At 42.3% G+C, this 21,477-nt stretch overlaps 4 protein-coding genes across 5 annotated transcripts; 2 read left to right on the forward strand and 2 right to left on the reverse strand.

Annotated features, from left to right (window-relative positions):
• Positions 1-895: 895 nt before the first annotated feature.
• On the reverse strand, positions 896-3,034 carry cox5b2 (cytochrome c oxidase subunit 5B2). Its single transcript, XM_069145138.1, has 5 exons — positions 2,932-3,034; positions 2,029-2,256; positions 1,373-1,443; positions 1,208-1,307; positions 896-1,123 (listed from the first exon to the last, which is right to left on the reverse strand). Exons 1-5 carry the CDS (start codon positions 3,017-3,019, stop codon positions 1,011-1,013), a joined length of 600 nt encoding a protein of 199 aa, XP_069001239.1. The 5' UTR covers positions 3,020-3,034; the 3' UTR covers positions 896-1,010.
• Positions 3,035-6,465: 3,431 nt separating this feature from the next.
• dnajc12 (DnaJ (Hsp40) homolog, subfamily C, member 12) lies at positions 6,466-10,222 on the reverse strand. The gene is made up of 5 exons (XM_069145145.1): positions 9,883-10,222; positions 9,208-9,286; positions 8,781-8,920; positions 8,555-8,699; positions 6,466-7,801 (listed from the first exon to the last, which is right to left on the reverse strand). The coding sequence occupies exons 1-5, from the start codon at positions 9,958-9,960 to the stop codon at positions 7,719-7,721; spliced, it is 525 nt and encodes a 174-aa protein (XP_069001246.1). The 5' UTR covers positions 9,961-10,222; the 3' UTR covers positions 6,466-7,718.
• Positions 10,223-10,700: 478 nt separating this feature from the next.
• On the forward strand, positions 10,701-15,715 carry sirt1 (sirtuin 1). The gene is made up of 9 exons (XM_069145142.1): positions 10,701-11,079; positions 11,512-11,634; positions 11,837-12,072; positions 12,186-12,338; positions 12,933-13,080; positions 13,177-13,256; positions 14,223-14,406; positions 14,511-15,032; positions 15,257-15,715. The coding sequence occupies exons 1-9, from the start codon at positions 10,731-10,733 to the stop codon at positions 15,544-15,546; spliced, it is 2,085 nt and encodes a 694-aa protein (XP_069001243.1). The 5' UTR covers positions 10,701-10,730; the 3' UTR covers positions 15,547-15,715.
• Positions 15,716-15,807: 92 nt separating this feature from the next.
• cacul1 (CDK2 associated cullin domain 1) lies at positions 15,808-21,477 on the forward strand. Of its 2 annotated transcripts, XM_069145143.1 has the most exons (9): positions 15,808-16,680; positions 16,813-17,689; positions 17,818-17,944; positions 18,086-18,188; positions 18,268-18,363; positions 18,462-18,564; positions 18,752-18,841; positions 19,458-19,596; positions 19,697-21,477. In XM_069145143.1, the coding sequence occupies exons 2-9, from the start codon at positions 17,362-17,364 to the stop codon at positions 19,734-19,736; spliced, it is 1,026 nt and encodes a 341-aa protein (XP_069001244.1). In that variant the 5' UTR covers positions 15,808-16,680; positions 16,813-17,361; the 3' UTR covers positions 19,737-21,477. The 2 variants fall into 2 exon arrangements, with proteins under 2 accessions (XP_069001244.1, XP_069001245.1); XM_069145144.1 differs by lacking the exon at positions 18,268-18,363.

The raw sequence follows: 21,477 nt of genomic DNA on the forward strand, positions 1-21,477 counted from the left end.
CTTCTGAATGTTTAATCGTTAGTTACATTAGATTTTTTTTGTTTTGACATTTTCCCCTCAGGAATTATGGCTAAAGGTAATTTTAACGTGAATGATTTAAAGCATCAGTGCCGAACTTTTGTCTTCCCCTTCTGCGAGTGAGAATAATTGCAAAAACACTGTCGACACATTCTTACGTTTTAGGCTTTGACGTCATCTTCTCCACGGAGTGTGATCCAATCAGTATGGAAATATGTGGAAAGTCTAGAAGAGACGATAAGGCGTCTGCCCACAGAGCATACCCAGTATGCAGTGCGGAAATATCTCACAAGACAAGAGATGTAAAAACTTTGTATTCTGTGAAATACAGATATACTGTGTCTCAAATCACATACTTCCATACGTGTACCTTAATTGTGCAGTTCTTGAATTTCAACGCTGTAATGTCATCTCAACTCGCACACTGCTGTTCTGCACTCACCAGAAATGACCATAACATTTGAATGCATCACCCGTCGACATATATGCCGGCTTTCTGTTATTTTAACTTATAATGAACGTGTTTTCTTGTCCTCTGTTTAACACACACAATAAACTTACTGATGGCTTCTGTCCAACAACAGTAAAATGGTACTTAGTAAAAACACGTACATTATTGGAAGAGCAGTGGTAACGCTGTGGGTTAAAACTAGATTGGTGGTCCCTCCCTTTATGCTACATTACCATGACGATGACTGTGGCCATGACCCATCCGGGTACTTCTTGTGCACCACATGTTTCCATATACTGGACAGTATGAACATATTTATGCACCCAAAAAGTGCAAGTATGCAATTTGAGACAAAGCCATCATCTCTGAAGCCGGATGTTGATCTGTACACTCGTTAAAAACCCAACAAATTTCAATAAACACAACTGGGGTTTACATTTTAATGATAAACTCTACATGTTAAATGAATTACGTGGCCACGGAGGAGGCGAACACACGTCTGTCGTGGGCCGGTCTGTACAGAGCTTTCAGTGTCTTGGTTTCAGTGGGGTAGCTCGTGGTGGATCAGCTTGTAGTGGGAACCGCAGGACGGGCAGCGCTGGGTGTCGCCCTCGTGAAGCCAGAACCAGACGATAGCAGTGTTGTCTTCCTCACCTGCAGAGAGTTAAACTCTATGGGCGACCTGGTTTGACACCTACACGATCATACAGATCTTAGTTTTGAACAAACGTCACTTACAAATGCAGCCCACCAGCCTCTTGGATCCAATGCCCGGCACAATGTGAGGGTCTTCCTTGGTGCCGGCGTACGATTTGGGCTTCAGGATACTGTAGGGATCCTGTCATGTGAAAGAGTCAGTACATGTGCAGCTTGTACAGTATGCTCGTGTGCACCGTGGCCTACCTTCCCCTGTTTGAAGGCCTGCAGGGCACGTCGCTCCAGTCCAGTGGCCTGTTCCTCATCTGTTGGGATTCCTGAAAGAGTTTTGTTTTTTTAAACAAAGATTAAAGATAAAAGATAAATTGGAAATCACATTCAGTTAGTCTGTTCTGACTAACGCTATGCACATTACAGTGGGACTGTCAGTGCCGGTAAAAATGCACTGGCACTCCTACAAGAACATATTTGTGTCCCCCATCAGGATGCTGGCATCAACCCAACAGAGCCTGCCAGAGGGGGTGGGTCTGTCGGAGGCCTTTCCACGAGTTAAAGTCCAAATGACCTTCATTTCTTAAGTCACACATTTTAGTCCCATTTAAGTGGGACACGGTTAATCTCAAAGCAATACAAAGTGACCACGAAGACATTTTATTAGTACAAATAAGTATAAAGTGTTTCTGTCACCTGTAAACAAAACACCAGTGGTAGCCAGAAGACATTGCACAAAACGTGTGTGTATGACAGAGCTTTTGTTTTTGCGACCAAACTGCGCCATATCCTAAAAACACCGCTGTGATGTTACCGAGTGACCCACGCCTGGTGCGCTTTCACCGCAATCTGCGGGCCTCTCTTAACGGTCTGAAGTCCTCACTTCCTCGGTCATAAATACTGACTCTTACCCCTCATTGTCGCCATGGCACGCTGCAGCGGCCGAGCCTCCACATTGCTCCTCAGGTGCCGCGTTGTTGTCGCACAAGCTCGGAGAAGAAGGCGACCCGCCATACTGGAGTCTCTTTTGGGTACCGAGAGTGACCTGCCGCGACTCGTCAACGGGACTGAAATGACCCCGAGACGAGCGTCTGAGTGACAGGTGGTCGGGACCAATGAGAGCTGACGTAAGGGCTGCGCTGACCAATGAGAGTGAAGAGAGGGCGGAACTAGTAAACAGGTGGGAGATGGTGGTAAATATCCAATTCAGGCGGACAGTAGGATGATCACTGACGACGTGCCTCTCATACTTCATGATGTTTTTATGGTGTCCTACATAGACATCGCATGTTAAAGATGATAAAGGAAGGATACATTTTCGTACTCTCTATATACTGTGCCCTCATACAATTTCTAACAATTAATGAGGTGTATTGTTAGTAGGTTACAATAAAACTGCACTGAAGGACTTGATTAAATATCCTTTCACAGACAAATATTTGTGAACATTTAATATAAATAAATAAATATACAGTCAAATAATCATGAATATAATCAACTGATTAAATGATAAACTTTCAGACTCAAATATCTGCTTGAGATCTAGACTGTAAAGGCCAAAGCACGTGATTCCATCTTTGGTTTTTTACCTGATAATGAGATAATTAAGGTGATTACACAAACTGATATGTAACTATAGCAACCAAATTGAACGGCCTGACATAATATTTGGGCTGAATGAGTCTTTAAAACTTCACAAACTTCTTCTGGAAAAACCTTCACACACATCCTGAGGAATAAACAATCACAGTGCTGTCTTAGTTTTAAAGTGTTGACTAATGGCTTCATTACAGATCAGTGATAATGTGTAATACAGGCCGACATGAGTGAAGCAGCAGCAGTGATGGTGTGACTGGTGTCGTTGCTCCTGTCCTCCAGGTGGAGGCGCTGTTGGACCAACATACAGCAGCGGTTTTAATGGAAAAGAGAAGCTCGATAATGAGTGTTGAAGGTGCTGGAAGATGTAAAGTGTTGGTGTTTGATGGTGTGTGTTGTCCCAGTAGTTTGTAGAAGAGTATAAAAGACTGGGTCCCGCTGTATTCCTCAGGCTGCACTGCGGCGTCTATTCACAGGCGCGATCCCACTACTGAGCGGCACGGGGGCTTTGACCTGCTCCGTTTCCGACCTGGACCGGTGCACCCCTCCTTAGACGACCTGGTGGTCCCGGGCTCCCCCAGGAGAACCATATCGATACCGAGCTTAGCGCGGACACCCGATCGGCATAGTCCGCTGCAGCTCAGAGCTCCTGAGCTCCACCGATCCTCCAGCCTCAGCCTCCCGGGGACTTGGATTACAGGCGCGCGCCACCGCACCCGGCGAAGGAGCTCTTCATTCATACCGAGTTTGTGCTTTTATTAATGTGACGTCATGACGGAGCACGCGCCAGCGGCATCTGGCGACGTAAAGAAATCCTGCAGGTGAAGTGTTGAAGGCTGATCATTGACTGAACAACTTTACAGATTGTTCACAAATAACGTTGAAACGTTATAACGTTGAATCCTGCAGACATCAGTCAGTAACAAGATTGTAAGATGGAATCAATCAATGTTCAATGTTTTAGGTCCTCAATGAGGCTGTGACACTTACAGTAGGCTATATCACACACATATACTGTTTTAATGCCAGATAGGAGATTTCAATACTTTAACAACATGTAGTATTGCAGTATATATGCGTATGTGTATATATATATATATATATGAAGTATACAGAGTCGTCCTTGTGTCTGTCTTCTTGTCTTCTAACTTAAAACCAAACATTTTAAATTGGCAGGTTGTTGATAAAAATACTATTATATTGGAAACAAGTCAAAATCTTCCAACGAGGTGTATCAGAGGAGAATCAGGTCTCACCTGCTTTTATTAAAAGATAAAGAACCTCATCAAAAGCAACTCAAGTAACCAAACAATCCTCATACAAGGCCCTCATTAACCGAAACAAGTCCCTCATACAAGATGTTATACAAGGTGGTTTGAAAGCCATTAAAACATCGGACTTTATAGAAGCACAGAAATGCTAAAGAATAAATGAATATACAGTCAAATAATCATGAATATAATCAACTGATTAAATGATAAACTTTCAGACTCAAATATCTGCTTGAGATCTAGACTGTAAAGGCCAAAGCACGTGATTCCATCCTTCTTCTTTTTTTTTTTTACCTGATAATGAGATAATGAAGCTGATTACACAAACTGTCTGATATGTAACTATAGCAACCAAATTGAAACGTGGGACATAATATTTGGGCTGAATGAGCCTTTAAAACTTGACAAACTTCTTCAGAAAAAAATTCACACACATCCTGAGGAATAAACAATCACAGTGCTGTCTTACTTTTAAAGTGTTGACTAATGGCTTCATTACAGATCAGTGATAATGTATATCAACGCTGTCTACAAGAAGGCGATGAGTCGACTCTTTTTCTTGAGGAAACTTCGATCCTTCAATGTGTGCAGCAAGATGTTGGAGATGTTCTACCAGTCTGTTGTAGCCAGTGCATTGTACTTCGCTGGGATCTGCTGGGGAAGCAGCATTGGAGCCGGTGACACCAACAGACCTAACAAACTGGTTAAGAAGGCCGGCTCCATCATCGGCTGCAAACTGGACAGCCTGGAAAAGGTGGTGGAGAGGAGGACGCTGAACAAACTATTGTCCATATTGGATAATCCTGTCCACCCTCTCCACCACCTGCTGCAGGGACAGCGGAGCACTTTCTCCAAAAGACTCCTCCAGCTTTGCTGTCACAAGGACAGATACAGAAGATCATTCCTGCCCACTGCAATAAGACTGTACTCACCTCTGGCAAAATCCATCACAGTACAATAACACTGTTGACTGTGTTTCTTGGTTTGTTTGTATATAATATATATAGAGATATACTGTACTGTATATATATATATATACATATATATATATATGTTGACTGTGTTTCTTGGTTTGTTTGTATATAATATATATATATAGATATATAATGTACTGTATATACTGTGCATTTTATATTTTATATTTTTACTGCTATTTACTGCTATTTTATTGCTTTTCTATTATTCTATTCTATTCTATTTTATTCTATTCTATTCTATTCTATTCTATTCTATTCTATTATTTTATTCTATTATTTCTATTGTTATCTTATTGCTTCTGTATGCTGCTGTAGCGAAAAAATTTCCCCTCGGGGATTAATAAAACAAATACCTACCATACCTACCTACCTAATACAGGCCGACATGAGTGAAGCAGCAGCAGTGATGGTGTGACTGGTGTCGTTGCTCCTGTCCTCCAGGTGGAGGCGCTGTTGGACCAACATACAGCAGCGGTTTTAATGGAAAAGAGAAGCTCGATAATGAGTGTTGAAGGTGCTGGAAGATGTAAAGTGTTGGTGTTTGATGGTGTGTGTTGTCCCAGTAGTTTGTAGAAGAGTATAAAAGACTGGGTCCCGCTGTATTCCTCAGGCTGCACTGCGGCGTCTATTCACAGGCGCGATCCCACTACTGAGCGGCACGGGGGCTTTGACCTGCTCCGTTTCCGACCTGGACCGGTGCACCCCTCCTTAGACGACCTGGTGGTCCCGGGCTCCCCCAGGAGAACCATATCGATACCGAGCTTAGCGCGGACACCCGATCGGCATAGTCCGCTGCAGCTCAGAGCTCCTGAGCTCCACCGATCCTCCAGCCTCAGCCTCCCGGGGACTTGGATTACAGGCGCGCGCCACCGCACCCGGCGACGAGTACCAACTCTCATTGGGGTTTTGGCGTGTACATTGACGTCATCACATACCACGGCGGCATCTGGTGACCACGTTTGAGTAACAGCTGTCATTCATTTATATGCTGCATAGTCTCCCAGCTTGATGAATATGTTGGTGACGTATCCATACAGCACTACTTTGTACACAGTTTCATGCTTTCCTCCTTTATTTATAGGCCTGACGGTATAATGGTGCTTTTAAATTTAATGCCAAGGGTTCCCAAGTCCTCCCACTTTGAAAACAAACAAATGATCTCTTCTTTGAACATGGGAGGATTTTGTAAAACAACAACTAGCTATTGAAAGACACCAAAGATTCATACAGAAGGCAAATTAAAATGTTTTTTTTAGAAGGGATAGAAAAGGTACTGCAGTGTAATTCAGTAAAAAGTTGAGCTGAGGTTGGTTTAAACCTTCTGATCCATGTAAGTCAAGTTAGAGAACATATCAGTTGTCATCTTTGTTTTTAAATATTTTGTTCTTGTATTCACCCCCTTGTTGTTTACAGTTTTTGATCAAGTCCTTCCTTTTTCTTACCTGAATAATATTTAAAGACAGATAACAGAAGACCAATAACATTATAGCTAATATGGAGAATATATAGTTAAATGATGCCATTTTATTCATGATATTATAATAATCAAAGATAAACAAAAGTTATAGTTACAGCTATTTTTGTCCTTTTCATCACAGGAGCTGAAGAAACCCACAGTAGCATAACAGTAAGACATATTCAGTGTTACTCATTTTTGCATGAAGTAAACTATGATACTATTTTCAAGTTTGTTCTTTAATCCAAAGACATAACATCAGTCACTTTACTCTTACATGTGATTCGTTTCTCGACCCTGAAACTCACCTATACTCACAATTTGGAATCCATACTGTACAATTATAGAAGAGGTTCATCATGATTCAAATATGTAATCTGCCAGTGGGAGGTGACATATTTGTTGAAACTAAAGTTCACTAAAGTTTTCCGACGACACCACTGTGGTGGGACTCATCGCTAACAACGACGAGACTTACCACAGACAGGAGATCCAACATCTGGCTGAGCGGTGCTCGGACAACAATCTGGTCCTCAACACCACCAAAACAAAAGAGGTCATAGTTGACTTCAGGAGAACCTGGAAGACCACACCCTCTCCACTCTACATAAATGGAGAGGAGGTGGAGCGGGTGCACAACATCAAATTCCTGGGACTCCACATAACGGAAGACCTAACATGGTCCCTGAACACATCCCACCTGGTGAAGAAAGCCCAGCAGAGTCCCCAAACAAACAGAATATTGTGAACTATAATGCAGGTTATATTCAAAGTACTATGAATCATTTGTTCTTTCTACAGAAACATTTTGGATTTGTTCATTACTTATAATAACAGAAGTCAGCAGTTTAAATTAGAATAGATTTAATGATGCCATGCAACTGCACAAAACAGCAAAATGTAACGTTTAAATTCAAAGAATTAGTATGGCCTCTGTTACAGTTAAAGACATAAATGATACACACAAGCAAAAATATGTATAGGGTATGTTTTAGTTTTATGTTCCCAACATCAGCAACACAAGTGAAACTATTACTGCACTAAAGGTACTCCAGTATTTGGAATAATCGTGTTCCCATTGTGTGCTAGTGAACATATTAAGGAAAACTAAAAGCATCATAAATTATTCACATAATCTAAAATAAGCAGCTGTCTGATTTCTGTCACACAGAATTATTCACACATACATTTAGACATTTAACAGAGTCACAGCCATTGCCACGACAGTTAACATGGTCCCACATGAAGAAGTGACAACAACGAGACACAAACATATAGTCAAAGTTGAATTATTAATATATTTAAATTTCATAATTTCTGAACTTCTGCAGCAGACTAGACGGAGAGTCAGCGGCCCAACGGAAACGTCGATGGCAGTAATCACCTGAGCAACAATAAGATTTAATACAGTGTAAACAACAGATGCTTCATGTTGTAAAAGAGAGGATGGAGTTCAAACCTGCTAATTAAATATTTTCATTATTATGTATAGATATTGCAAAAATATCACATAGTTATATTTATTATTAGGCCATACAATAGATAATAGCTACATTGTTTAAATGATGATGTAAGGGCAATTATAATACACTAAATTTATGTTACAAACTGTCATAGAAAAACAAATTCTATGAAGTCATAATCACTGGATCACGCAGCGAGCGATGCAGACCTACAAGTATTGTCACAAAGTTATGACTGACTTCTTGAGGCATTTCTAAAGCTAAAAAAAAAATTGTCCTTCAAAACAACAGAAATCACTGTTGAAATGCATCTAAACCTGCAAAAACCTGCACAAACAGAAATGCTGCTCTGCTTTTCTGGACATCCTAAGTTAAAGTGTTTACTTTGCCAAATTGTCTCTATTTTAATCCTTTATGGCCTTCATGGCTCTTAAGCAGCTCAGGTTTTTACTGTTTACCTGGAGTGCTCCTCTGATTATCATGTTTCTCTGCTGTGACCTTCAATCAAAAATATACCCAAATCAGGTCAGTGTTTTAGAGGTAAAATACTACAAACATAATGATTCTAATGACACTATTGAAAACCATCTTTTTTCTGTTTTCTTGTGTTTTACATTCGAGCTGCAGCCCACGAAGAAAGAAGCAGTGTTTCCATACTTTTCACTTTGACTTACCTGAAGATGGCATGGCTTCACATGAAGAGATCTCCGGTGCTTCCTGCTCACAGTGAAGGTCCTCTGCTTGTGAAGTGATGGGGTCTTCTGGTTTGAAGGCCTCCAACATTGCCTCCTTCTTACTTCTCACAGCCCAGTGCATTGACTGCAAACACATGACCAGCTTTTCTAAATGACTGAGATTGCACATTATTTTGAAAAATGAAAAGGTGAAGATATTACATACAGTTTTTACAGAGTCGTTTAAGGCTTGCCAGTCACGAAACAGAATCACAACTCCACTTCTTTTCCACAGATCGTAATTTTTCCTTTTAGTTTCGTTGCACAAAACCTCTTTGGCTTCCTGCAGCTTTTGGAAATCTGCCACTGTCAAAAAGGAAATAAAATATCAGGGACTATCGTGGAACATTATGCTGAGGAGAAATAAAGAACCCCTTCATTACATGCAGTTTTAAGCAGGCCTCCATTAACATAATTTGCTTTGAAGTCAAGACATCAGAAAGAAACATTAACTCTTTGTGGGAAAAGTAAGAAAATTAGAAATAAAAAGAAATAAACACAACAAGCTCAACTTACCTTTACTTCAACACTTCTGGCTACATAAAAGTAAGAAAAGAGAGAAGTCAGATTCTCCCACTACATCCAGTATTTACCTGCTCTTGGGTCGTCCAGGTGTTTGTCGGGATGACATGCCAAGGCTCGAATCTTGTACTCATTAAGTATCTGTTCAGTCTGAAAAATAATAATAATGGACTTTTGAGCTTTTAAATATTTGACAAGTAGATGATTAAAGTAATGCAATACTTATAAAAAAAAATATTCTTAGTGATTTCCGGTCTTCAAAATAACACTGATTGTGTATTTGAGGCCTTCAGCTGCATTCATTTCTCAGTGTTGCTCATTGTAATTCTTGGTCTGAGTGGTAATTACTATGGAACAGTTTAGATGAGGGGGTTGATGTTTCCATCACGGATGTAGATTCTTGTCAGACTACATAATGTTGATTACATGTATTGTTACTTTAAATTATTAAGCAAAACTGCTGTACCTACAAAGCCACTGGATGACGCACGACTAGTTTGTCTGACATCATTTGGAGAGGTATCAACAGGTCTCTGTTGGTTCAGACTAACCTCTAAAACACTCATAATTAATGTATCTTTTAGATTAACAACGTACAAGTTTCTGATCTTTGACGTGCACCAACTATTTTATGTTATTTTCCACTTCCCAACTCTTAAATCCATATTTTTTGGTTTGTAGATCAAGACATCCGTTATGTCACCCAGCAAATAGCCTGAACCTGAAACCCACTGGCCAAAACTCACCGATGACAGTTCATCACATCCCAATAACCCGTAGTAATCCTCCAAGTCCTCTGGTTTGCAGCTCAAAACAGCCTCCATAAAAAAAACTGAGAAATGCGTATGGTTTCTTTTAACGGAGATTGGGAAAGCTGCTTCCCGAGATCACAGCTGTTCAGTTCAAAGGCTGAAGGCGGGATCCCTTTCTCACTGCTGCTGTGTAAAGTTGATCTTGTTATTGTCGATAAAGCGTCAGATTGGAGCGACTGTCAAATGGTTAAAACGGCCAAGAAAGATCTCTTTGAGTTGTGGTGGAAATTCAGCTGTCCCTTCTCACCATATGACGTATGCTGCATTCAGGGGACGAGTTAAAGGTCCTGCTCAGCACAAAATACATTCATTCATGACGGCATGTAACTAATGCACAAGGAAGTATTAAGAAATTAGAAACAAAGTAAATTACATTGTAGCAAAATTAGTTTTTTTTGACGAGGCTACATGTTATTTAGCTTGCGTGGCAAAAGATAAAATTTTATATTTGTAATTAATGTAATAATTAAATTGTCAACGTGTACATGTAATACGGAAGTTATAAAATAAATGTTTCTAGCATGGTTCATATTCTACATCCGAAAAGTCGGACGTCTGCGTTTATATTTACAGTTTTGCGCAGGCATTCACGAGCGCTCGCCTGTGATTGAAATTAGTCTGACAGCATTTGAAGGCACCAGATTTTGTTATGGTTTGATGTCATCGACGTAAAAACGGGACGTTCCACCCGCGGCTATTGGTGGAGAGCGGGTCACGTGCGATATGCAAATGAGCCAGCTGTCCTAGAGGAAGGATCTGCTCAGCGGCTCTGCGGGCTGAAGATGGCGGACGGAGAGAGCAGTCTCGGAACGGCCTGTTCAGGCGCCTCCGACGCGGACGAACCTGCCGCAAAAAGGTCGAAAATCAGTCTGGCGACTAACTACGGATTCAAAGTCACAGAAGCAGACCGGTTCTCCCGGCTCCCCGGGGCACCGGGGAACCGGGAGGCTGCGGCGGCGAATTGTGCGCAGCCAGCGGAGAAGGAAGCAAAGCCGGTGATGGCGGTGGAGCAGGCCCCGGCGGCGCCAGGCGGAGACAACAATGGACTGGGACTCCTGGTTCCCGAGCATCACAAACCGGTCGGGAAACTAGACGACAGCGCTGTGTTTGGTGCCACCGAGGACAGCGCAGGTATGAGCCGGGACGAGCCTTCAGCACAACTTTGAGTATTTCCGTGACTTCTGGTGGGCGGTGTTTGTTTTGACGACTTAACCGGCGAGCTTAGCGGGCGAAACTGGAAATAAGTTAGTTAGTCGGCCAACTTTTAAGACGAGCAGCGATGCGCCGGGTGTTGAGAGTTGTTCACTTCTCAAAACGACCAACTTTTCCTCTAACTTTTTATCGAGTTACTCCGTAAATGAAAGAGGAAACCGTCCCAACGCATTCCTTAAACTTTGATAGCAACCTCGCGTTTTCTCGCCGGTTTATTAACGTCCGCTTGAATCCGCGGTGCCACGGCGAGGCTGTTGCCGCGGATATAAGTGCTCACTACTCGTCGTGGTCGTTACAGTCTACTTATAACCAGTTGCATTTGTTTCATTATCCAAACGTCTCTGTGCTCAGACTTCCTCGGACCCGATGATCTGCCCTCCAACGGCCTGGCTGTCACGCCGGACCACATGAACGAGGACGATGACAGATCCTCTCACGCCAGCTCCAGCGACTGGACCCCTCAACCACAGATAGGTACCTAGAAGAGCCTCCCCCCCCCCCCCCCCCCCCCCCAAAAACAACAAAAAACAACAACAAAAACACCGTGTAGCTGCAGTTGCATTGATTACTCATCTGACACTTGTAGGCGGTCTTTCTGCAGGGCATGTACATTTCTGGAGAACAAGTCATGCTGAGATACCGTGTTGTTGTTGTTGTTGTTGTTGTTGTCGTCCAGGTTCCTACAGCTTCATCCAGCAACACATCAGAGAGACCGATCCAAGGACCATCCTGAGGGATCTGCTGCCCGAGACTGTCCTCCCGCCAGATTTAGACGACATGACGCTGTGGCAGATCATAATTAACATCTCAGAACCTCCAAAAAGAAAGAAACGGAAAGATATAAACACTTTAGAAGATGTGGTCAGGCTACTGCATGAAAGTAAAAGGATCCTCGTGCTGACTGGTGCCGGGGTACGCGTTGCTCTATCCGGTCGTACTATTTGAATTACCATGTGCTTGATCGAACATGTAATATCAGCGGTCACTCTATTAAGACAGGCAATTTATTTTATTATTATTTGTAGGTTTCAGTTTCATGTGGAATACCAGACTTCCGATCCAGAGATGGCATTTATGCACGGCTTGCTGTGGACTTTCCTGATCTTCCAGACCCTCAAGCTATGTTTGACATTGAATACTTCAGACGGGACCCCAGACCCTTTTTCAAGTTTGCTAAGGTTTGTGCAAGTCAGCATTACATCGCACAATAACTTGATTGCCCCCCCAGATAAGACCTTGTTGTATGGTGTGTGACATTATGATTTCCATACTGAACATGGTCAGGTAAACATTTGCAAGGTACTAGTGGTGATTTCATGCAGAGGCTTTCATGCATTTGGGTTTGCACATTCATCGTTGTGGTTTTGGTCACAGGGAAGACGAGGAAGGAGGAAATACTGAAAAATAATACACTGAAAAATGTTAATCTCTTATGCTGTATCCGCTGGTTTCCATTTTGTAGTTCACACCTGTTACAGTTCTCATACGATATAAACATAAGAACATGACCTGAAAAAGAGCAGCAAAAGTTTGTAATGTAGTGCATCAAGGTCATTAAATATGTGCAGAAAAAGTTGTTGTTAGGCTATCGGGCTTCTCCTGTATTCATGTGGCTTTAAAAGGTCCAGCTTGTGTTAGCTTATTCAGGTTTTAAACGTTTAGAGATTTATAAATAGCTGGAAGGTTTTCCAGATGAGTGATCCAAAAAAGCCTGTTAAAGTGAAAGTACACGTTATTGAAACAAGGTTTGTATTTTCTTCTCTTTGTTGCAGGAGATCTACCCCGGTCAGTTCCAACCTTCACCCTGTCACAGATTTATATCTATGCTGGACAAGCAGAAAAAGCTGCTGCGCAATTACACCCAAAACATTGATACATTAGAACAAGTGGCTGGAGTTCAGCGGATTATCCAGTGCCACGGTGAGTGATACATCCGATAGGTGGCTCTTCATTATTTTTTTAGATAGTTCTTCCCCTCGTGATGGTGAGAAGTCATAAATATCTCCTTAATTTCAGGGTCGTTTGCCACAGCGTCCTGTCTCGTCTGTAAACACAAAATGGATTGTGAGGCTATAAGGGAAGACATCTTTAACCAGGTATTTATTCATTACTGAATGATCCAGGAAAACGAACATCTTATCATCAGTCACAAACAGCTGTATAAAACAAAAATAAAAACTCCCAACAGCAAACCCCTGCGATAATGTAAATGAGAACACGCAACAGACTGTCGGTAACAATCGTCATCACGTCAGGCAGTGATGATAACGAGTAGAATTGAGGAATCCTGCGGTGCCAGAAGAGAGTCGTCTGTGTACGTGTGCTGTAGGAGGTTTTGTGTATGTCAGCCATTCAATGTGACAAACTAAAGTAGATGTGACCCTTTTCACAGCAGATACTTGTCGAAAACAAGTGTAACCCGTTTCATTATTGATTGCTGGAACATCGTCATGTTAATGACACCTGTGATTGTCCTGCTGGGACAAGTTATGGTCTGCATTGCTTTCTTGTTACTCGGACATTATTTTGGTTCAACATACCATGTTTTATACGAGTGTCATCAGTACTGTCCAAATATACCGGAGTTAAAACCTGATCGTATCAGTCAATATCATTTGAGTCTTGACTTGTAGTGAAAAGATACTTCAAGCAGTTTGTCCATCTTCATTAACGTACTATAAATATTGCTTGTTGCAGAATCCTTCATATTCATTTATTTATAACTACATAATAATTTATTATAATTTGGGTGGGTTTTTTATGTCAAGAACGTGTTAAAGTTTGAAATGGGGTTTTCAGCTCCGGCAGAAACTGATATGTCCAGGGAGAGAATAAAATACCATACATCAAGTACTCTTCCTAAAGATTTTACACCATCTATCAACGTACGACTGCCAGACAATCGTAGAAGTAAATCTGAGTCGTACAGCCACCTACTTTGAGAACACGGGCTCGTATTGTGGATATTATAAACATGCAACCCCTGTCCAAACAAATGGCCCAGCATTCCTTTAACACAATATTTTGTTGAAATGCTGATTTAAAATAAATCCATCCTGCAGGTTGTCCCTCACTGTCCACGGTGTCCAGATATTCCACTGGCAATCATGAAACCTGACATCGTCTTTTTTGGGGAGAACCTTCCAGAAATGTTCCACAGAGCAATGAAGCAGGACAAAGATGAGGTGGACCTCTTGATTGTCATTGGCTCGTCGCTTAAAGTCCGACCAGTTGCCCTCATCCCAAGTACGTTTGATTCAGATGAATGGATCTCTACTCTCCGATCTGTTTCTAATGTGTTGGCATTTAATCCAAAAATGATATGCAACTGTTGTCCTGTCGTCCTCCAGACTCCGTTCCTCATGAAGTGCCTCAGGTCCTGATCAATAGGGAGCAGCTGCCTCACCTCAACTTTGACGTGGAGCTACTTGGGGACTGCGACGTCATCGTCAACGAGCTCTGTCATCGGTTGGGTGGAGACTTTGAGCAGCTCTGCTACAACACTGTAAGACTCTCTGAGATCACAGACAAACCCCCGCGGTTACCAGAGCAGCCACCAAGCGAGGCCTTGTCGAGCGACGCAGCTCAGGAGGAGCAGAAGCAGCACAGCACAGACTCAGTAAACACGCCTTCAGAGGAGACAGAAAGTCTGAATGTCACAGAGACTACAGATAATAATGTTCCACCTCTCGAGCCTTGTCCAAATGCTCAGCATCCAGGCGAGGAGACGGCTGAATCTCCCCAGTTACCAGCAGAGGGCACACCAAAAGAGGAGGCAGCTGAACTCAAGAGCCAAACCTCCAACCTTGAATTTCGAAGAAGATGCTGGATGAGTCGAATCAACAGAAGTCCAATCAGCAAACGCCTTGAGGGTAAGCTTTAGACCCTGGAAATGAGAACAATACTGCTTACTATAATTAACAAATATATTTTGAGGCTTTTCAAAGTTAGACGTGTGTTTAAACACAGGCGGGAACATATTCATCTCATTCACTAAACCTGTTTTCCCCTGCATACAAATACATCTAATTTATCCAATTATTTTTACGAATGCCAAAACAGACCAAGTTGATAGATCCTCTGTTGGTTTCCGCAGCAGGCCAGTACCTGTTTCAACTGCCAAATCACTATATCTTCCATGGGGCCGAGGTTTATTCCGACTCAGAAGATGAGACGTCGAGCTCCTGCGAGAGCGACAGCGAGGAGTCAGAGTGCAGTGCTGAAGGGGTGGAAGACGACAGTGAGCCGGAGGATGCCGACGCAACAGCAGCAGATGGAGAGACATTCCTCAGAGACACATTACAACACACTTTAGCCAACGAGGCCACATCAAGTGTGCAGATAGACAATATTTCTGGACAGACTCAGAGCACCACACACCTATAAATGTAAAGTTCCCACTCGGCAAAGCACTAATTGTCTTTTTTATATATATATGTATATATATATATATATGTATATATATATATATATATATGTATGTATATGTATGTTTCATATATTTTTGACTCATCCTCATACTATTATTTTTCATAAAGTTGAAATTGCGTGACAACTTTGTGTGAATATGCAGCAGGTTTCTTTTCCCCCTTGTTTTTCTATCGGTGCCCAGTTTGGTCACATTCATTGTGTCTGAAACTACATTCTCTACTACTTTCTAAATACAATGCAGTAGTTGTTTTCTTTTCCTTTTTTTTTTTAGGTTTTCTGTTCATGTTCTTATCTCATTTTGCATTAACATTTTCAGAGATTTAGCTGATGTTCTCATCCACTGTGGCGCACCAAGAATGCAACACTAGATTAAGCTTTAATTCCTAAATTGCAGTCAATACAAACAAAGATTCAAATGTTAATCTGACCCCACAGTGTGATGTCAGCTGTGCTCTAATGATGTGTTTCAGAGTTGGTGCATGTTTCCATTGAGGACGCATGTAAATAAGGAAGCCTACTGCCTGATAATTAGTGGGTACTATGAGTTTCAGACACATACATAAATCTTCAGGTGGTTTACTTGGACGCATTGTCTAACTCGCAATACACAAAGTTCAGTTCTGCCCTCTCATCGGGGTACACGATGGAAAAGAAACAGTACTCTTTAATTTTAGACCAAAGAACACTTTTATCAAGACGCTCCTACGTTGTCATAAGCTTTGTATGTTTAACCCGTCATTTAAATCTTGGAAAAAAAAATATAACTATTGACAAGGTGTTCCTTCTGACATGTGGCAGCTACTTTTTATGGTCAAGCCTCTTATTTTTATACTCTGATGTGAGACATACTCATCAAAGGGTAGATGATAGTTTTTCAAGTTCCGCTGAGTTGTAATAATAAGCCTTCGGAAGATATTCACATTGACAACGGCACTTTTTCTCCTTCCTATGAAACCAGATTTGTTGCCCGTGTAATAGAAGATAAAGGAGTCTGCTGCCTCTAAAGATACAGTGTTGGTGTATAGACGTACATGAGCCAATGTGTTGGATGCTGTCTACAACCGACATGATTCACATACCATTTCCAAGGTAATGTTTTGTTTACGGTTGATGAAGTTTTTACATCACTATAGTTGTTATCTCTCCTGGGGTTCTCAGTAAAAAAAAAAAATGAAAAAACACTGACCACTCATTTCTCTTTTTTTCAAACGCACCTGCCAGGTGTCCACATCAATATCTTCAATGGGATGAAGCTGACATGAGAAGTCCTGCCAGGTCCTCAATCCGTTAACAACAGCTCAAAGTAACATCTTGTATTAGGAGAAATGTGTCTGTAACAACCGTACAGTAGTACAATATGCAAGAACTAAAATCTAATTGCTATGCGCATTAAGTGTTTGTAGTTTGCGCATGCGCAGTAAAGTTTCTGCTCAAAACATCGCTTTCAGAACAAGCCGGTTTTTCTGTCAGCACTAATTCCTATAAACTATTCAGGTGGTTTTAAACGGTCCAGTGGGGGAAAAAAAAAAAGTTCACAGAAACAAGGTCTGCAGAAACATCTGTTCGTCTTAAATGCTCGGGACTACATTTCCCATATTTCCCCTCCGCTGTCCTGTGATACGACGTGTCGTAAAACTTCAGTCAACAACAGCAAGCCCGAGATGGACACCGCTGAAAACGCCTGACACTTTCTACATCTTCGTCTTTTATTTTGACATAAAATGCTGATGTAGTAACATCTGGCTTCGGTGCACAGGAGCGACTGTGGAAATGGAGGCCATGGAAGATGACAGCTTGGAGCTAAAAGACGACCCCAACCACAACTATTGTGCGAGCAGCAGCAGCAGCAGCAGCAGCAAAGTCCGCACGTATCTTAGCAGCCAGCTGTCGGATGTAACGACGGTCCCGCAGCACGTCTGTCCAACGGTGCCGGGGGGAGGAGAGCCGGGGACTCGGCCCGGGAAGCTGCGGTCCGGTACCTCAAAGTCCATGGACTCGGACTCCGGCAGCGAGAGCAGCGAGGTCAGCGAGACCGACTGCACGGACGCTTCAGCCGCCGTGGAGGGGAAATTCACCGTCGAGTCGACTTCCAAGCTGCGTGAGTTCATGAGAAGCCGCGACAGAAGGGCCCGACACCCTGCAGGCGGTCACCGCGGCTCTGGTTGGGTTACTGATGTGTGTGTAAAGAGTGATCATGGAGCAGCTCTCCTCTTTTCCCCCCTTCAGTCCTGAATGCGATGGCCGTAGAGGACTACCGGAAGAACCACTGGCCGAACCTGGAGAAGGCAATCGACCGTCTGCTGATCCAGAACCCCACCGAGCACATCTCCGTGTCTTATGCACAGATATACAGGTGAGCAGACTCGGTTAAACACACTGGACCAGGGGTTTCCCCACAGTGGAGGATTTCTGCTGCGTGCATCGCTGGTTATTCTCAGATGAATTTAAAAAAAAAAGCTTTTCTGAGTTTTACCTTCACTTGTGCTTTTCCTAGTTACGTCTACAAGTGTGTGTGTCAGCAGCACTCAGAGCTGCTCTACAGCGATCTGACATCAAAAATAACAAGTCATCTGCTGGAGGTTTCCACCCGTCTACAAGTAAGCGCAAACACGGAGGCTTGTGACATCCAGCACACACACAAACTAGACAACTAACGCTGTTATGATTGTTTTTCAGGCCAGCCCGCCTGAAAACTTCATCGAGAACTTTAACGTTGCTCTGACTCAATACACGGCTTCTCTCCAGTGTATTGTTCCTGTGTTTCTGTACTTGGTAGGCGTCATTTCTCTGCTTTCTAGCACACCCCGTGAAACCAGGTACGGCCTTGTATTTGGTTGTGTGTGCGTCTCAATGATTTGTAATGTTTTCAGAACAAGTTCTACATCGAGTCCAAACTGAACAGAGACCTGAGAGAAGATCTGATGAAGCTGTTTGCCGACCACGTTGCAGAAAAACATGTGAACACACTGATGCGTGAGTGTATTGCTTCATTTTACAACCCCTTGACATCTGACATAAAATCGGCTCATATTAATAATAATAATTGTGAAGCTGCAACAAAGCTGTCAGATCCACTTGTGTAAAAAAACTAAAATCCTGCAGATATATATATAAAAAAAAAAAAAAAAAAAAAGACTTCTGATTCCCTTGTTCTTTCCAGCTCTTCTCATCAAAGCTCACTCGATGCCTTTTCAAGTGCAGCCATCAACAATGGCCAGTGTGGTTAAGGGCCTCTACAGCCTCCGACCAGGTGACCTACATCTTCCTACATCTTCCTACATCTTCCTACAGCTTCCTACATCTGACCTACATCTTTGAAATCCAAATGATAAATAGTTCAGCTCTGTTCCAGATGGCGTACTAACACACTAACGCTCACTATTGTGAGTGCATCAGTAAGTTCTCACTGGCGAGTACAGAAGCATGCAGTCCACTGCAAGTACCCGGATGATGCACTCAAAACGGTCCAAACATGAAGTGTGAAACACCGGACATTTTCCACACTCAACTGTCGCTATCTTGGCTACGCAGAGGAAAAAAACTTTTTTTTTTTTTCAAATGAAGGCGTCTGAGGAAGCTGCAGCTGTTTCAGAACATCTCACAAAAGTGTCTATTTTTTTACTAAAGCTGCTGCTGGACAGAAGACATCAGTTTGTTTATTGAGTGTGTTAAACAGAAGGCAGGAAAACATGATCATTTCTGGGTAAAATAATAAAAGCCGGCAGATATGTTCGCAGGTGATGCATTCAAATGTTACGGTTATTTCCAGTAAGTAAGTGAAGTACGCCATTTGAAACTGCCTTTTTTTTTTTTTTTTTTCCATGTTCTTCTGATTCGCTGACTTTTGGTTTCCTCTTTTTTTTCAGACTGGGCCCAGTTAGCCCCGCCCCTCTTTTCTGGCTTTATTCCCCAAATCAACCCTCCCGCTGTGGAGTCTCTCCTGTCTGACTACGCTGCTCACGACCAGAAGCTGCAGATGGAGCTCTCCATGAACGGATTTCCACGGTCAGTTTTTTTTGTTTTTTTGCCTCCAGACAGACTCATCAGTCTCAATAACACAGCTGATGTACTTTAAATCACTAATGAAATGCGCTTGTTTCTGCAGAGGTGACCAGTCTCGTAAACGGGCCAGCGATGACTCCTGATGGCGGGGCCGGGCCCGGCAGATCTTGTTGCAGAACTTTTACTGTGCCTCCTGCATCTTTGTCACAAGTCGTCTCACTGCACTCGCTACAAAGTTAACAATGAGTCGGCTTCATCTCTCCCGACTTCCGGCCACAAATCACTGTGAACAGCAAAGAGAACATGAAGCTGAGTTGTTGAGCAGAAGCTTGATCATAGCACACATGCTTCCATTACGGTGTGGGTCTTCATGTTCTGCTCGTTTGATGAGTGCCTTCGTGGCGTCGGTCTGATCGCCGTGACGAGGGACAGGCTCACGATGGGTGTTTCATTCCTAACCTTTAACATGGAAGTGTCTTGTGTTGTTTTGATAGTCTGGGCTAATCGAGACTTTCTATTGCTGCTAATAATACTGACCACGTGTTAATCCCTTGGTTTCATCCACTGTGTGTGTAACTCAGTGGCTGCAGTCAAACACAAATGACTGTGGAACCAAGTGGGAACTAAGTCATTGACCTCAGCTATGATTCTCCTCTTCATGTTGCCTTCACTGCACTGGTAAACCAGATTGTATTTTCCAGTTATGCCAAAGAGGACTACAGTACATTATTTGTTTCCTTTATATACAGCATAATACATTGGACACGAGTTGACATTATTAATGTTCTACAATGTCCAAGTCACTGAGCCATTTAATTTCTTTTGTACTAACGAGTTTTAAGCTTTGGTTGAACCATTTGTTGTTTTTGACTTTAGTTAACCTCTACCCTTTAAATCAGACTTGTTTGTTTTAGCCTTGTTTGTTGGTTTGGCACACATTGCCGTGCAGGACATTACACCGAGTGCCAGAGAGTTTAGACAACCATAGAGTAGTATTTGAGGTTTTCCTAATTGTTCCTTAAAGGTGCCAAATGTGACACTTTTCAGCTGGTCTTGATATCCATAAGAAGATGTTTTGTGGTTTTAAGAACCAAAAACCTTCTTCATATAGTTTTACATCTCCTCTCTTAAGCCTTCGTCTGGAGCCACCAACAACTGTCTGATTTGTGTTGGTGTCTTTAAGGCACATTGACATCAGTGATCCTCTCTTCTGATTGGCTGACTCTTTTCTGAGTGACACACACTCAGGCCAGCCACAGGTTTTCTTCAGTCTTGTGGCTCGCTAGCTCCACGACAGAAAGACTAATCTGTGATTTCTTTCTTAATAAAAAGTTGGACAGTAGGCCGCGCTGAGGGCAGACATATGACATGAGCAAGAGCTTGTGACATCACAAACTTAAGGATGTCCAAACAGCACAGTCGCTGAACAGGCTGTATATTTCTGACCCAGCGTTTTGACACAGTATTTATACAGCAACTACACCTACTTTATAATAAACAAACTGGACATCTGGATTTCTACACCATGGGACCTTTAACTCTCGATATATCACACCTGATACTTCATGGATTTAACCAAGCAAATAATATGCAAATATTGTCTTGGCCCGAGTCTGGTACACTTGTGCATTAAATGTGTCTAACATGTATCGCATGTTCATGATGTAAATAGTTTTTTGTCTCTGCATAGTGGTCCTTGTACACTAGAGCTTCAGTCGCAGGAGCAGGTTTGTTAAGGGATGAATTAAAAGTATTTGATACAAGGTCTTGCACTGTTTTAAGTGTAATTAGATGCTCAGCCTTGCTTTTTTTTGTTTCTGTCTTTTGAGTTTTGAAACATTTTCTCATCAACTTTCAAATAAACTAATTTTATTAGGACACAAA

Source organism: Embiotoca jacksoni, unplaced genomic scaffold (genome assembly GCF_022577435.1).
Source record: "Embiotoca jacksoni isolate LCO1_2020_lvr unplaced genomic scaffold, fEmbJac1.0.p SCAF_12, whole genome shotgun sequence".
Lineage (NCBI taxonomy): Eukaryota > Metazoa > Chordata > Actinopteri > Embiotocidae > Embiotoca > Embiotoca jacksoni.